Source organism: Leucopleurus acutus (genome assembly GCF_964270905.1).
Source record: "Leucopleurus acutus genome assembly, chromosome: 15".
NCBI lineage: Eukaryota > Metazoa > Chordata > Mammalia > Artiodactyla > Delphinidae > Leucopleurus > Leucopleurus acutus.
Window position 1 is genome coordinate 16,094,222 of NC_139157.1, and position 17,519 is coordinate 16,111,740.

The window sequence follows — 17,519 nt, forward strand, 5'->3', positions numbered from 1 at the left end:
CACTATTGTAGGGTAAATAAGATTATATTTAGAACCACAAGAGCAAGGGCACGTTGTAATTCCATGACATTGATGGACTCATTAACTGATGTGAGCCTTGGTTTCAGCCAGTGTTATGTGAAAGCAGCTATTATATATAAGTAACTCGCACGTGAGCAAAATTTTTATTCCAAAAAGATTGTACTTTTTTCTTCAAAAAAATTTATTTTTAGAGTGAGAACATGTCACTATTTTAAAATCCTGGTTCATTCAAGGTAAGTAGTCTTGGTACAGGATACAATTAAATCATGATATACTTCAGTGATTTTATACTGAGTCACATACTTAATATTAAGGCACACTGTACTCAATAAAAAAATAAGTGTTAAGTTCTTGAACTTTTAAATTAGAATTTCATAAAGTGCTTTTCATAAAGTCTTATATATTATAGCAATTAAGTGTATATAATTTCATTAACAAAGGCACCTTGAAAAGTATTGGCACATGGCATTTTGTCTTGCCTTTTTTTTTTTTGGTAGTTTCAAAGTTTCTTCACATCTTCTCTTCCACTTCATTTAAATTTTCTTTAATAACTCACCATCTGAACAGCCAGCCCCATTAATAAGGTGAACTTTAACTATCACTTTAAAGGTCAAGTTTTAGGCAGTTTTAGGAGTTTAGCAATTTCTTTACTGTACAAACTGATTCCTAACGATTTAAAGAAAATTATATTCGAGTGGCAAATTTGAACCAATAGACTAATTCTGAGTCCATGATTTGAGATGGTGTATTAAACACATGTTTTATCTTCAGGGTTTTCTGCTGTTTTCTCAGTACCATCTGGATATAAGTTGACAGCTGTCACAGGCATAACATTCACTTTATCCAACTGAAGAATTCCTCTGAAATAAAAAATTAAAATTAAAGTAAGATAGGGTTACTTCGAGGTTATAATTAAATATATACCTGATGTTAGGTAATTTTGCTTCATTTAGTTTACGATGGTTATATAAATCCTAAGTCCAAAGTTCACTTTAACCAAACTGATTGAGGGAACAGAAAGGAATAAGAGGAAGTTCTTTACCTGGTACTGTAGGAGATGACAGGGTAAGTTACAGATCTCCAAGGCAAACAAAGTCCTAGATTTGCACAAGTTGGGCAAAAAGACTAGGCCCAAGCATCTTTCTAACCAGTACTCCAGTGGAACGCAACCTTAGATCTTTAGACAGCATTTCTCCTTCTGTTACTAAAATACCTGACCAGGGAGATCTTTGGATTGGATCCAAAACCCTGTATTGCAAGCTCAGTATTACCCTAATTAGAATGTAAACAGAAGTTGTTTATAGACCTGAACAAGCTGATTCTGAAGTTCACAAGGGAGAAACTGCAAGAATAGCTGTCACATTTTTTTAAAAAAGAACAATGCAGAGAAGAGACAGTTGCCCTAACCAGCGAGCAGAGAATTTATTAAAACACTTTATTAAATTAAAACCATGCTACTGAAAAAAAAAAAAAACAACTATGCTACTGGCACAGGAATAGACTAGATCACTGGAAGAAGAGAGTCCAGAAACATGGGAATTTAGTTCATAATAAGGTAATATTCCAAGTCAATGGGCAATAGAACAATGGCCTCTCTGGGAAGCAAAATCAACTAGCTCAAACAATACACAAAAGTGATGGTAAAAACTAAGTTTTAAGAAAACAATGTAATTTTAAGATGGGAAAGGTCTATTTGAGAAAAAATTAAATCCTAGAAGCCATAAAGGGAAAACATGAATTGCCCTGACCCCAAATTTAAAATTTCTGTATGACACGGAATACCATAAATAAAAGCAAAAGACAAATCACAATCTGGGATTTAAAAATATACATAGAGGCTTCCCTGGTGGCGCAGTGGTTGAGAGTCTGCCTGCCGATGCAGGGGACGCGAGTTCATGCCCCGGTCCAGGAAGATCCCACATGCCGCGGAACAAATAAGCCCGTGCACCACAACTACTGAGCCTGGGCTCTAGAGCCTGCGAGCCACAACTACTGAGCCCGTGTGCCACAACTACTGAAGACCATGCACCTAGAGCCCATGCTCCGCAACAAGAGAAGCCACTGCAATGAGAAGGCTGTGCACCGCAATAAGGAGTGGCCCCCGCTTGCTGCAACCAGAGAACAGCTCACGCGCAGCAAGGAAGACCCAGTGCAGCCAAAAATAAAATAAATAAAAATTAAAAAAAAAATTGTCAGCTCTATTGAGATTTACTTCTAGTAAGACGACTAAAATGACTATTTAACTTGTAAAAATGCCAACAATAAATTCATTTTTAAATTTATAAAATAATTTCTTACAGTTAAAAAAAAAATCAAGCTGTACAGAAGGGGAAAAAGGGAAGCTTCTCTCCACTCCTGCTCTCATTCTCACTTATTAGACATAACATCTCCCTTGTCATTCTGGAAATCTTCTGTGCATTTATATACATATACTCGTACTTTTCTTTTACCCAAATTGGATGATACCATTAGGCAACTTTTTTCCCCATCTAATACATCTTGGACTTCTTCCTTTTATTTATTTATATATATATTTTTTGCGGTACGCGGGCCTCTCACTGCTGTGGCCTCTCCCGTTGCGGAGCACAGGCTCCGGACGCGCAGGCTCAGCGGCCATAGCTCACGGGCCCAGCCGCTCCGCGGCATGTGGGATCTTCCCGGACACGAACCCGTGTCCCCTGCATCGGCAGGCGGACTCTCAACCACTGCGCCACCAGGGAAGCCTGGACTTCTTCCTTTTATAAGCCACACAGAATCCCACTGCATGTGTGAACCATTAGCTATCAACCTCCACCTATAAACAGTTCAGAGGTTTCCTCTTTTGCTTTTGTTTTTTGTTACAAGCAGTGCTGCCGTGAATATCCTGTTAGTCTTCAAAAATTTACTTCATTTTAAATTGATACTTTGGGGTTGAAAATAGTGAAGCCCTCTTGTTTCATTTCTTTCTTATTATACACATTGCCATTTTCCATTATAGAGATTTGTTTCCTTTCTCTCTCTAATAAACTAAGTTCTTACACAGCAGAGTTTGTCCTATCCACATATGAATTCCCAAGACAAGTGTCTTGACCATAATAGGTATCTAATAAATGTCTTTTAATTTTGCTAACGTTGAAAGATGGGCTAGAACAAAAAACGATGTTATTTTCCCTCCCAATTCTCTTATCCTTCCTAATGTTTATATTTTCCACTCTGAAATAGAGTAAATACAACTACTTTTTAATCATTAAAAATACTAAAATTGATCCAAAATAAGAAATACTTACTTGTATTCACAAACTGGGAAAAGCACCTTTAAGATGGTTATTACTATAACTGCTCCTATAATTCCAACCACCATGACATTCAAAAACATAAAGAATACTGGGAAAACACTACACCAGAACCTGCACAGATCTTTTCTGAACTTTTCCATCCACTGACACATCACCTTTAAAAAAAAAGGGTTTTGATTAGGTATGCAAGTTTCATTTGAGCTCTAAGAAACTTTAAAAATTATGTTCTAGTTTTGGGTGATGATAACATTATATACCTTGACTGTGGTGGTGGTTACATGGGTGTCTACACTTGTCAAAACTTATCTAACTGTACATTTTAAGTGGGTGCATTTTATTTTTAAATGTACCTCAGTTATTTACAATTTTAAAAATTATGCAAAACAGGCACAGAAATGCTGCTATACTTTACAATTATTTACACTGCTGTCTAACTGTAAACCAAGTGAAAATAATTGCTAATTGACAAGAAGAAGGCTAGTCCACTTACATAAAATGGACCCGTCAACTATGTGTTTCCAATATTTGGAGGACAAGAGACAGAGAGACAGAGAAACATATCAGTCGCTTTTGAAATAGACAGGGCATTCACTGTGCACAAAACCTATTTCTGTACTTAAACAGTGACAGAAGAAACTCAGGTGTGCTTTGATGGCATGGGCTTTGAAGAGTCTGTTCTTGGGCTTCCTTGCTCTGAAGGAGATGGGGCAGACAGTGAGGGCGCTAGAGTTCAGGCAGCACAAAGTGACCCCACGTAAGCAGTCCTAACCTTCAGTGAGAATCTCTTCAAAGAATCATCTCTGGAATCCATTTTGACTAACCACAGATCCTGCTCATTTAAATGTAGATTATTCCGAGTGAGGGGCCTAGCTAACATAGAGATTCCAGGATACTCTCTCTGAACCCAGAATATCTTCCCAGTCAGCAGTATTAGGTCACTAAGAATATACAAGTCCCTAACGGTGCCAGCGCGTATTTACATTTGCACCCATCTTATTTCAGTCCTCACAACAACCTGACGAGAAAGGCATCACTTTACGGACCTTTGCTGTACGGATAAAGGAAAAGGTTAGAGAGGCTAGGAACTTGTCCAAGATGATACAACTAGTGAGTGGCAGAAGCAGGATTCAAACCTAGGCAGTCTGATTCCAGAAAGTACACTCTTAACCAAGTGTGCTTAGTCACTGCACACGGTCCTGAGGGGACCATGCATGTGTGTTTGTGTTAGAAGTCACAGAATACTAACAGACAAATGGGGACATGAGAAAGCCTCTGAAACGGAAGATCCCAAACAAAATGAAATCTAATGCCTTAATCATCATTATCTGACTACATTACTAAGTGAAACTTGAAAAGGAAGACAGGAATACCTAAAAATACCACAGCAAAACAGTGCTGAGTTCATTATTAACAATCTCCCATGGATCCAATCCTCATGGTTTCCACCTCATTTTAAATGCTGATATTTATTTTCTTTACCATAACCATAAATGCTTGTAGTACGTATAAAGAGAACCCCAAACGCCCGATTTACCTTATACGAAGACGGAGGCTCTGCTCTGAGAGGAGTTTCAGGTAATTTGCCAGGTAAAGCGTCTTCATTTACAGTGGTTTCCACATTCCTGATAAGATACTGGCTGGTGGTCTGCAATGAACTAACACTTTCTCCTGAGGAGGAAGAGCCAGGTTACCAAAATGCTAGGCATATGCTGGTGTCCCTCCCACCAGTCCTAAGACTACTACACCAGTAACATTTCAGATAGCAAGAACATACATTTTTCCATGGGAGAAAAACAAACATTTGATTGTTTAGCTTTAAATGCCAGAAAGGAACCCCAAATTTAGACAGTTAAAAGGGACCTACAGCAGTTATGATTCTGTCACATAGAAAGTCAAATTTTTTCAAGTTCTGTGTTTCAGTGGGAAAAATGGATACTTCCTCCTCTAAATGAACTTAAATGAATGACATTCTTATTAGGTATTTTGTGACGATTACCCAGAGTAAGAGTAGATAGATGATTACAGCAAAATGTCACTCTGTAATCAGCATTGATCACATTCTGCAAAGTCCTCAAATGGATATATAAAGCAATACATGTTACAAAGCATTTTTAAGAGAAGCTTACTTCGAAACATATTAATTATGATTAAAAAGTTACCAACTAAAGAAATAATTTCCTTAACTCTTTAAATAATGGTATTTTAAAGTACCTTTTTTGGAGAGGTTGGGAAGGGTAAATAAAATGTCACTGTCTCGGGAAATCGAGTACAGCATGCTTTCTTCCAAAGGCAGGGTGTAGTTTGAACGTCTGAGTATTCCCTGATTCTTAACTAAAATATCTATTTCAGTAACGTCCTTCTGTTGAGCCTATGAGAAAATATAAGCAACTCTTTACTTTAAATAATGGCACAAGCTGGTAAGAAACTAAGACTGAATTTTCCTCCCTGATTTCTGAAACTAAAAACCTTGTCCTAGTCACACACAATTCCTCTTTCTCCCCCCCCCCCCACTTTAAGGCATTTAATTTGCAACTTTAATCACACTCCTGTGTGCTCACTATTAGAGGCTCGCTCTCAGTTCCATTTCATTGACTTAGAGAGACTTAGCCAGAGGAAATGGCAGCAAAGCTACGAACCAAATTCAATCTCTTCACTTACTTGCTCTGTTTAATGATGTTTACTATATTTTAAAGTGATATAAACATTATGAATAAACATGTATGAATATGATCTTTTTTAAAACTAAGACTTCAAATGCTAAACAAGTAAAAAATTCTGAGTGACTGGATACACGCAACACTAACGTAACTTTTTTCCTTATTGAGTCAGAAATAAATAGTAAAATAACTGAACACATGCATAACACCGAGCACAAATCTTTATAATTTAATTCTCAATTAGTAAGCATACTATCTTACTTGTTTTCCATCAATCTCTACTACCTCTTCTTGAACGACAATTAGTTGCAAACTGGAACCAGATGTCATAGGCCACTCATGAACTAAAATCCTTACACTGACAATTCCAGAATATCCTTTTTCCTCCAAATTTTCCAGATTTTCATTCTTCACTATAAAAAAAAAGTAGTGACAGCTCTGAACAAAAGTTGCCACCAAGTCAGTTGCTGCATTTGATTATTTTGATGACATTTACATGGAACGAGACAGTTGTATACCAATATCTTTGCCTTTCTTCATCTCTGACCTCATATTGATGCTTCAGATCTATGAAAACAAAGACAACCTGACAAATCCTTACAATCCTTATACTCATTTGAAAAGGGGAAAATGCTTGATGGCCTTTAGGTTTTGTACCGAACTCCACACTAGCCACGTCCTTCCTATTCTTTTATATACACTGTCAATGAGGAACCGACAAGGCGTTAACTATTTACACAGCAGGCCAGAAGACACAGACAATCCCATGTTTTAGCAAAGTGAGCACGTTCATCCATCCAGTCATTCGTTCACAAAATCCAGTGATAGAAGGGGCCCAAGCAGTAAGGACACTTGAGGCTTTTCTCAATCCTGTCTCCAGTAAGCGACTCGTTACTGTTGGAGAGGTCAGGAATGGGGAAGAGGGTGGGAGAGCCCTTAATGACTCTCCACTAATGGACGATGGGGTAGGAACAGCTACCGGCCCTGCTCCTCTCTAGCTGAGAATCTCCGCCCAACCCTGGCAGTGACGGGGTGTAGCAGTTGCAGCTGGCTTATAAAGCCAAGAAAGTGAAAGAGATAGAAAAAGATAAATCAATAGAAACCAACGAAACTGCCGCAAAAGAAGCATTTTGCTTCTGTTCCTCAAATGTTATTGTCTGAGAATTACTTGCCAGAAAGGAACCCAGATGGAAATTCTGCATGCATATCCAGCTATTTAAAGTGATGCTGTGCCTTTGCAGAGCTGTTCCCTTGATCTAGAACGCTCTCCATGGGCTTCCCTGGTGGCGCAGTGGTTAAGAATCCGCCTGCCTATGCAGGGAACACGGGTTCGAGCCCTGGTCCGGGAAGATCCAACATGCTGCGGAGCAAGTAAGCCCGTGCACCACAACTACTGAGCCTGCGTTCCAGAGCCCACGAGCCACAACTCCTGAAGCCCAGGCGCCTACAGCCCGTGCTCTGCAACAAGAGAAACCACCGCAGTGCGAAGCCCGCGCACCGCAATGAAGAGGAGCCCCCGCTCACCGCAACTAGAGAGAAGCCCGCGCGCAGCAACTAAGACCCAACACAGCCAAACATAAATAAATAAATTACATAAAGTTTTAAAAAATGTTATAGAATGCTCTCCATTATTCACTCTCCTCCCATACATTTTTAATAAACTCCTACTTGGGTAGTTCTAGATACCGTATCCCTACAATGCTGAGTTCATGCCTTTTTTTTTAAGCACTAACTTTCTCGTAGTGTAGCTCTTAGTTTAGAAACCTGTCTCCTCAACTAGGCTGAGTTCTTTGAGAGAATGCATCAAGTTTATTGTTCTATAGCCTTTGTGAATCAGTGATTCCGCCCAGAATTATAAATCCATAATTTAAAGTAAATATCCTATCATAAGTTGTCAATAATGTTCAGACACCTGGTTGAGTGGTTCTAAATCCTAACTATGCATCAGATTCACCAGGGAACAGTATAGATGCCAGAGCCTCACTCTAATCTTAATAAATCAAAATCTCTGGGGGGTACAGACTAACATTTGTAATTTTTTAAACAGGTGCAGATACTTTTATTGAGAAGCAAGTGGCCTAAGCCTTGGTCTCAATCTTCCTTGGCTTCTCTGCTGCTGTTAATAAACCCACCCTTCTCCAACCTACCAAGGACAGGAATTACTAGGTTACCTTTGACTTCTTCACCCTCATCCTCTGTATCCAGTCAGTTGCTTCCTTTGGACCATTCCAAAGTATCTCTTATATTTGTCCTTTCCATCTCCACCTACCTCCCCACCCAATGTCTAGTTCATTAGCTACTTACTATTACGATACTTACCTATTCTCCCCTTCCGTAACCCCTCCCCCCTTCAAACCATTCACACCACAGCACCAGATTAATCTTACCATGACATGGTTTTGATTATAGTCTCCTTGTGCAAACGCCTTCAGCAGCGCCCCCGTGACCTCTTTGGTGGTTCTCTGCCTGGTCCTCCTTCTTCAGGCTCGTTACAGTGTGCCCTCTCTCTAGTCTGCCTAACTTCCCTCACATCATCTGAGGCTCCTAACTGGAAAACTTCCCTTCTCTCGTGGTCCATGTCAGTGTTTTCACTGTTTACCCATCAGCCTCCCTCATGGAACAGTGGGCTTCTCGTCAGCCTAGTTGTATGCCCAAAGGCCAGTGCACGAGGACACAGATTCAATGCATGAGAAAATGCAGTCATATAAATACATCAAAGCAGGGACCCTTCAGACTCCAAAGCTCGTACTGCTGCCGTAGAATAAAACTAATAAGAACAAAAGCCCTCCATATTCTGACTTTCCCTACTGAGGTAGACAGCTTTCCCAAATGGCTCTCAATGACCCTTGCCTTCTGACGTTCACGCCCCTGTGTAACTGCCCCCTGCCGAGTGTGGGCTGGACCTAGTAACTTGTTTCTAACAAACAGAATACAGCAAAAGTGCTGGAACGTCACCTGTGTGATTAGATTATAAAAGACTATAAAAGACTTGTGTCTTGCCGGTACTCTCTCCCTGACACTGTCTCTCGTACTCTCACTGATAAAGCCAGCTGCCATGTTGTGAGATACTCTACAGAGAGGCCATGTGGCATGGAAATGAGGGAGGCCTCCAGCTAACATCTTGTGAGGAACGGAGGCCTCAGTCCAACAGTTCACAAGCAACTACATCCTGTCAACAACCATGTGAGTGCGCTAGGAAGCGGGCCTCGCCAGTCGTGCCAGAGCCAGAGAGCCCAGCTAGGCCAAGCTCAGATTCTTGCCCTGCAAGAACTAGGAGATAATACTGACAAAGACTACTAACTTGGGGGTGAAACTGTTACACAGCAGTATAACTAATGTATCTACAAAGAAGAAATTTTTTTTTAAAGAATTAAGCATAGAAGACTTTTTGTTGTAGTTGCATTTAATGTTTTAAAGATTCTTGTAACTGATAAGATAGGCTTCTACTTCCACTTTCAAGGAAATAAACCCTGTGCAACTGGGATGACTAGAAAGATGACTATAACAAATAAAGCAGCCAGACTGCACTCCACGTCAACTTCCTAATAAATACAGCATCAGTGGAATATTCTTCAAGCCATTAATGGCTCTTCCTCTCCTAGCTATGATGGATTAGCTTGTAGCACACCAACTCTCTCACTGAGAACCACTAGAAAACATGTAAAAAGATAAACACACAAACAGACACTCAAATCTGCACTAAAAAAATACTAAGGGGAATTCTTTAGGCAGAGGGAAAATAACCCCAGAGGGGAACACTGATATTCAGGAAGAAATGAAGAACAATGGAAAGGGTAACTGTGAGGGTGAACATAAATGAATACTGGACTACCGAAAACCATTAAGTATAATTATGTTGCTTAGTGTTTAAGAACCCAAAGAGTTAAAATGCATGACAATAGCAACACAAAAGCAAAAAGGGGGTAATTCCCTGGAGGTCCAGTGGTTAGGATTCAGTGCTTTCACTGCCATGGCCTGGGTTCAATTCCTGGTCGGGGAACTAAGATCCTGCAAGCCACGTGGCACAGTCAACAAAATAAAAATAAAATTTAAAAAAGCATAAAGGGAATCAATGGACTTTACATGTTCTAAGGGTCCTACATTGGTTGGGAAATGATAAAAGTACTAGTTTACTGATCTCAAGGGTAACCATTAAAAGAATAGTAAAATAATATAAAAACCAACAAGATAAAGGGGAACGATGAAACAAAAAGTAAATAACCCAGAAGAGGGCAAAAAAGGAGAAGAAAAAGAAACAGAACAGGTGAGACACAAATAGGAAACAAATAATTAAGAGAGAAGATCTAAATCCAAATACATCAGTTATTACATTAATGTAAATAAATTAAAATTCCAACTAAAGACAGATTGACAGCCTGGATTAAAAAAAAAAGAAAGAAAGAAACCACAAGTATATGCTGCTTGTAAGACATTCACCTCAATTATAAGGACCCAGGAAGACTCCAAGAAGATGGAAAGATACCACAAAGCAATCCACGTCCCTCCCCCATGCCTGGCCAAAAAGCAGTGATTAGTAAAATAATACAGATAAAGCTGATTTTAAGGCAAGAACATCACTAGAGATAAATAAGGACATATTATAATGATAAATGAGTGGATTCACCAGGAAGACATAACAGCTCTAAATATGTATGGATTTAGTAATATTGTGTCACAATATGTAAAGCAAACATTGACAAAACTGAAAGAACAGACAAATATACATAGTGGAGATTTAACATACCATTCTCAGTAATTGATAGGGCAAGGAAAGAAATAAACAAAAAAATCAGTAATTCCATAAAGGATTGAACACGATTAATAAATCTGACCTGACATATATAGAACATCATATCCAACTAATTACATAATTAACTTTTTCTCAAGTACACACAGAAAACAACATTTACTAAAACTGACCATCTGCTAAGCCATACAGCAAGTCTCTAACTTCAAAGGGTTAAAATTATACAGATTATATCTCTGATGATAGAGGTGGAATCAGTAAAAAAAAAAAAAAAAAAAAAAAAAAAATCCCAAAATGTTTGAAAATTAAGCAATATACTTCAAAATGACCCACAGGATAAGGATAAGGAAATATCACAGCAAATAATTAGAAAACACCATGAATGGAATGATAATAAAGATATATAATGAATTAAGTATGGGATACAACTGCTCAGAGAAACATTTACTGCCTCAAATGCATATATTAAAACAGGTAATAGGAATACTATACAAATTTTTCATATCCTTTATTTCATTCAAATAATGGCACATTCCAATGTAACATATTTGCTTGTCTTTAAACAACTCAAGATTTTAAAAGGTTAAAAAGGAAAACATTATATGGACATAAAGGCGGAAGAGTCAGAAAGACAAATCACTTTTCTCTTTATTTTTTACAACTGTGATAAGCACTCCTCTGAAGATTTTGTCTCTTGCTTGTAAATCTCCGTTTACTACCTCCAGGCACATTCTTACATTGTTATCAACCTACCAGACATGAAGTTCCAAGCAATGCCAATCTCATGACAGAGAAAATGTGAATATGCCAGAAATATAAACATAAAGTAGGAAAAGAGTACACACAAGTGTTATTATATACTCTAGTAATGATGTGCAGTATTAATTTGAAATGGAAATATTTAACATCAAAGAATTGTGTTTCACTAATTTAGTATTATTAAAAATAGAACAATTACGGAAGTAATTTAGCAGTACTTACCTATCAAAGTCTGACAGCTTATTCGGGTTACACCACTATTTACAGGGAAGTCATTTACATATACCTGTCCACTCTCATAGGTTATGTTAAGAACAACCTTAAAATAAAGCAGCATATACATTAATTCCAATGGTTTACAAATGATGACAAACTCTTCATGTCAAAAATACATTATCTAACTAAATTGGATATAGAGATAAAAAAATAAAATAGGCTGCATGATACTTAGCTAAGTGATATAATAAAAACATAAGCAAAAGAGACAAACCTGTTCTTTAGATACCTCCCCATCATCTTTCAGGGTAGTTACATTAATTCTGATGCTGTCCTGCAAAACAAACATACAAATTGGGCAGGTATGCGTTTCACAAACTGGGAATAACTCAGTTCTTTTTCTTCTCCCCTCAGTTATACTTATTGTATGATCACTTACGGCAACATTAAAAGACCACTTTTAAAAACTCATCAATTTCATCCTTACAGCCTTTTAAATACCCTTCACAACTCCAATTTTTTATAAACTATATACTTTTCCACTTAATTATGAAATATATCACATATCTGAGCATATAAAATGCAAATATAGAGTTTAAAAGAAAAGATTAACACTCACATACTTACTACCTAGGTTAAAAACTAGAATGTCATCCACACCTTAGAAGTCCCCTGCATGACCTTTTCTGTCACATTCCCCTCATGCCCCTCAGAAGGAATCCCTATATTGTCTTCTATGTTAACATTTCTTGCTTTTCTTTATAGTTTAACTATCTGTATTATCTCTCTCTAAACAACATATTGTTGTTTATATGAGTGGAATAATATAATGTATTCTTCTGGAACTTCTTTCATTTAAAACTGTTATGTATGCAGCTGTAGACATTTATTTACAGCATTGTGTAATATGCCATCAAATTGTTACCGATTTACTTAACTGTCCCCTAACAGTGGACATTTGAAATGTTTCCAACTCTATTGTTTTCATATACAAAGTTTCTCTAACCCTTCTTACATGTGTCCCCTAGTGCCCATGGACAAGGTCTTTCAGTGCACAGCTTCAGTGCCTCTCAAGGTATGCTCAAAAGCATTCTGCTCAAATACTTAAGTTTACTCATGACATGCTTACTACAGACAAGAAAGCATTATTCTAAGTAATCAGGGTCACAGGAACTATGATTTGTTACCTGTAAATCAAATTCTTTCCTAAATGTATTCACAGACAGACATTGTTATCATAGAATGAAAACAAGACTCCTCTTAAATACTTTTTTTGTGAGGGTATTCTTAATTTTGAAAAGACAAAAATTATTCTAAACATCAAACCAATATACAAGTGTATTTCTTGGCACTGTGCGCAACTCCAATACTTTATATATTTCTAACAAATGAGAGACCAAGACTGAGTGATTTTATGAGATTGGCTTGATTCCTGGGACAACCTGAGGAACAGGATTCTAACATGTAAATTCATACCATTTATTCAGGATGACTTTGGTACACTTCCCAACTCCCATAGGAGCCCAGGAAGCTTTAGGACTAGTGATTCCCCAGATCCAGCCTGGCTTTCTCCTGGCCCACGCTTATCTAGAATTAAGTGTGGGCTAGAACAAATAAACTCATCTCTAGAACAAACTAACATTCAATAAATCATCAAGTTGGTGGCTGTATTGTTTTATGCCCAAATTCCAGCCAAGAATTCATTCCTCTTTTCAAACTAGAGGATCTGTTTGAAAACTGTAGACTATAGTGCTCTTCTAATAGCCCAGAGATAACCGTCCACTCATGGTGTTATGAGAAACCTTTTTATAGCTTCTGCCTTTCAAGTAGAGAACATACATTATATTGTGAGTAATTTATTGCACTTACATACATCATTTGCCCAGTAGAAATATGCGGTTTGTAAAAGACAATTAGCAGACTGTATAGCGTACTATAGTTTCCAGAAAACTAACTTCAATTAAATTCCTTTTGACCCTCTTGAATGATTTCATATCTGGGGAAACTCTCATCCCTTACTGCCTCCTGACCCAAAGTTCAGAGCCAGCATATTTCTTGTTCTTCCTGAGAGCCTCTGACTGAACTGAAAGTTCAGGCTTGTCAGCCAGCGCAGTGTATGCTTAGAAAGTGAGTGGCAGAACTGAAGTTTCTCCCCACTCATTTTCAATTCTCCTCTAATTCCTTCACTCACAAGTGCCCATCTGGAACAAAATGGCTTCCTAAGGACAAAGGTAATAGATACCTGGTTTAAAATAAGTCTGAGGGAAATACATGAAATACTTACACATATAAGAAAATAAGTGTCCTCTGGATGCCTCCCTCTCTTTGGTGACCAAGTCATTTTAATATTAGAAGAATGTACTGTAAATTTTTTTTTATTTCACAATCTTTGTGACAACTTTTCCCCAAATTTTTAAAAATTTCACAATCTGTGTAACCTCAACTTCTGACAACTACATGTGTAAACAAAACATAAAATGCGGAACTTCCCTGGCGTCGCAGTAGTTAAGAATCCACCTGCCAATGCAGGGGACATGGGTTCGAGCCCTGGTCTGGGAAGATCCCACATGCTGCGGAGCAACTAAGCCCATGCACCACAACTACTGAGCCTGCGCTCTAGAGCCTGAGAGCCACAACTACTGACCCTGAGTGCCACAGCTACTGAAGCCCACGTGCCTAGAGCCCGTGCTCCACAACAAGAGAAGCCATTGCAATGCAAAGCCCGTGCACTGCAACGAAGAGTAGTCCCTGCTCACCGCAACAAGAGAAAGCCCGTGCTCAGCAACGAAGACCCAATGCAGCCAAAAGTAAATAAATAAATTTATTTAAAAAAAAAACACAACAGAAAAATGCTTATAACACAATAAATATGAGTCACTGAAGAGATACAAGGAGAATTTTTCTGACTTCAACCAGTTTTCTTACAGTTAGGTCAGGCTGGATACAAAGATGAACAAATGAACAGTTGTGTGTTGTAAAACATAAATGGTAGTTTAAGTTGGCATTATTCAATACGGTATCCACTAACCACATGTGGCTATTTATGTTTAAGTTAATTAAAACTAAATAACATTTTAAAAACTCAGTTCCTCAATCACACTGGCCACATTTCAAATACTCAGTAACCACAGTAGTCTAGTGGCTACTGTAATGGGGAGAGCAGACATACACCATCACTGCACAAAGGTCAACTGGACAGCTCCTATCAAATATGCATGACCACTGTAAAATTCTTTCAAATGTTCTGTACATTAAAAATTTTTCACAGTAAAACTTAGTGAAATCAAGAGGCCTCAGTTTCTCATATACACCTTTCCAAGGAATGAGATTCTCCTTCTAGTTGCACACCATTCATTTAACCTATGAAATTCTGAGTGTAGATCTGGACCTTCCAAAAGTAGAAAGAAGTCATAAGGAGAACTGAAATGATGAACTCACTAAGAGCCCCACGGTGTGGTGTATTTTCAGCTTGCAGTCTAAATGCATTTTTTTTCATATTATAGGAACAGACTCAAATGTCTTTCGGGTTCATAAATAACTATGATGAATCTTTAAAATCTGGAAAAGGGAAAAACAATGTCTCTATTTCCAGAACTCTAGGAATTATTTCATTTTTATTTGGTCTCTTGATCTCACAACCATATTTCTGAACAGCTGGAACTGTGGTCCACATACTTCAGATATAAGTGGTTCTTAGAGCTTGGGATGCTGTGGCTTCTTGGAATGTCCCAAGAGAACTGAAACTAAGATATGCTATTATTCTACCCAGGAAGGGTAACGTCGTAACCCTCACCCCTGAATTTTGAGCATTCAAGTCTTGATATAGTAAGAAAAGGCGCACCTATGTCGTTTCTTTTCATTCTGGGAAAATCGCATTTTAAAGTCTTCAGACGCTTCCCTACCACACATTGAATTAATGAAAGGCAAATACTGGTTAATTCCACCCGGCCAAAGCAATAAGAACCAGCCACCCTTCAGGACAAGCATGCAGTGGTCCCTAAACTTTAGCCGACCTCGGGATCACCTGGAGGGCTTGCTGCAACAGACTGCTGGATCCCCACCCTAGAGCTTCTGATTAGCGCGTTTCTGCCAGGTTCCCAGGGGATGCTGGTGCGGCTGGTTCCACAGCGCTCGAAGATCCACTCCTCTAACAACTCCCGCCAAAGGGACGACGTCGGGGTCAGCGTTGGCCTGCAGCCTCCCTCCCTCTCCGGCCCAGCGACCCGGCTGGCGTGCACCCGGAGCCCTGCACGCCGGGGGAAGGCAGGCGTTCCTTCCCGCCGCCGGCCGGGGCAGACAGGTGGCCCGGAAACGCTCGCGCTCGCTCTCAACTGAGCAACTTCCACGTTTCCCCAGCACTTCAACACTGCCTCGCCCCAGAGCCCGGCTCTTTAGGCGCCATGACAAAAGGCTGAGATCATTAGTGATCCGCTACTTTCGACGGCACACCCCCATCAGGACTGCAACTGCCTGGACTGCCGCAACAATCGGTTTCGCTGCGCCGCGCTGAACCTCAAACTGAAGAGCCTCTTTTGCGCCCTCGCCTCCCCCATCCCCTGCCGCCTCCATTTCCTTGGCTGCTTCTCCCCACTCCCACTTTGGGGGCCCGGCCCCCAGACCACGGCCTGCCCGCCGGAGGTGGGAGGCGTCGATGGGGACGCCGCAGTCCCACGTCCCCGGTCCCGGCTTCTCCTGAGGATCCCGGCAGAGCCGCGTCCGCCGTGCCCTACCTTCGGGGCTCGGGGCAACAGCGTCGGCTCAAAGGTGCCCGTCGTCAGCCAGCCGGTGACTGGCAGCGCCGCGACGATGAGCAGCCGGAGGGCGAGCGGCGCCCGCGGAGCGCCCTCCATCTTGGACAGGCCGGCGGCGGGCGGCTGGCGTTGGGGGCGGTGCGGGGGCGGCTGGGAGGCGAGGGCCAAGCTGGCCCGAGGGGCGGGGCCTTTAGGAGGGGAGGGGATTGGAGGGGCGGGGCGGGGGCGGGGAGAAGGTGGGGCGGGACCCGGAAGGCTCCGAGAGCTGCGGAGGTCTAGGCCTCCGGGCCGCGGAGCAACGTTCCGGGGCGGAATCAAGTCAACAGAAGGTCTGATTCCGTCATTAGACCGGCACTCTGATTTGGAGAGAGTTTCCTCACCTAAAAGAGTGTAAAAATTTTCATTGCCATTACTTTTGAATCAGTATATACTGTATGTGTGCATAGGTATGTCTCTGTGTGTATATATTTACATATCTCTACAAAGTGAAAATAGTGGTAATGTATCAGAACGCTGTTGTACAAGAAAATAAGGTATATCACGTTTAGAGGGGCAGATTTATTAAATCGGTACTTCTCGCCATGGTTGCACTTGGTAATTGCCTGAGCACTTTTAAAAATTACTGATTCTGGTATCTTCTGGGACACCTGAGTTTCTGATTTACTTTGGGCAGCTACTTGGGCACTGGTAGTTTTTAAAGTTCCCCAGTGATTTACTGTGACAAGGTTGAGGATCAACCCCACATTAAGTTCAACACTCAGCGGATCGCTGGAGACGCGAGGGAACAACACTCCACTGGAAGCCAGGCCACCTGGGCTCTCAGGACTTTTCTAGTGAGCTTATTAAAATCTATAAATTGAAGATGATAGATTTTCTTCCCTCTTTAAGATTAAAAAAATAATTTTCTTTTTGATGAAACCCTCTAAAGCAAATGTGAAATGAAATGAAAGAAACCCCATTTAAAATAAAGTCTGGGGCATCCCTGCTGGCGCACGGGTTAAGAATCCGCCTGCCAATGCAGGGGACATGGGTTTGAGCCCTGGTCCGGGAAGATCCCACATGCCGCGGAGCAACTAAGCCCGTGCACCACAAC

General features: G+C 40.2%; 1 protein-coding gene across 1 annotated transcript; it reads right to left on the minus strand.

Moving 5' to 3' along the window:
- Positions 1-489: 489 nt before the first annotated feature.
- On the minus strand, positions 490-16,549 carry GINM1 (glycosylated integral membrane protein 1). Its single transcript, XM_082855993.1, has 8 exons — positions 16,406-16,549; positions 11,950-12,009; positions 11,682-11,778; positions 6,215-6,366; positions 5,508-5,664; positions 4,831-4,964; positions 3,288-3,451; positions 490-881 (listed from the first exon to the last, which is right to left on the minus strand). Exons 1-8 carry the CDS (start codon positions 16,523-16,525, stop codon positions 770-772), a joined length of 996 nt encoding a protein of 331 aa, XP_082712119.1. The 5' UTR covers positions 16,526-16,549; the 3' UTR covers positions 490-769.
- Between the last annotated feature and the right edge of the window lie 970 nt (positions 16,550-17,519).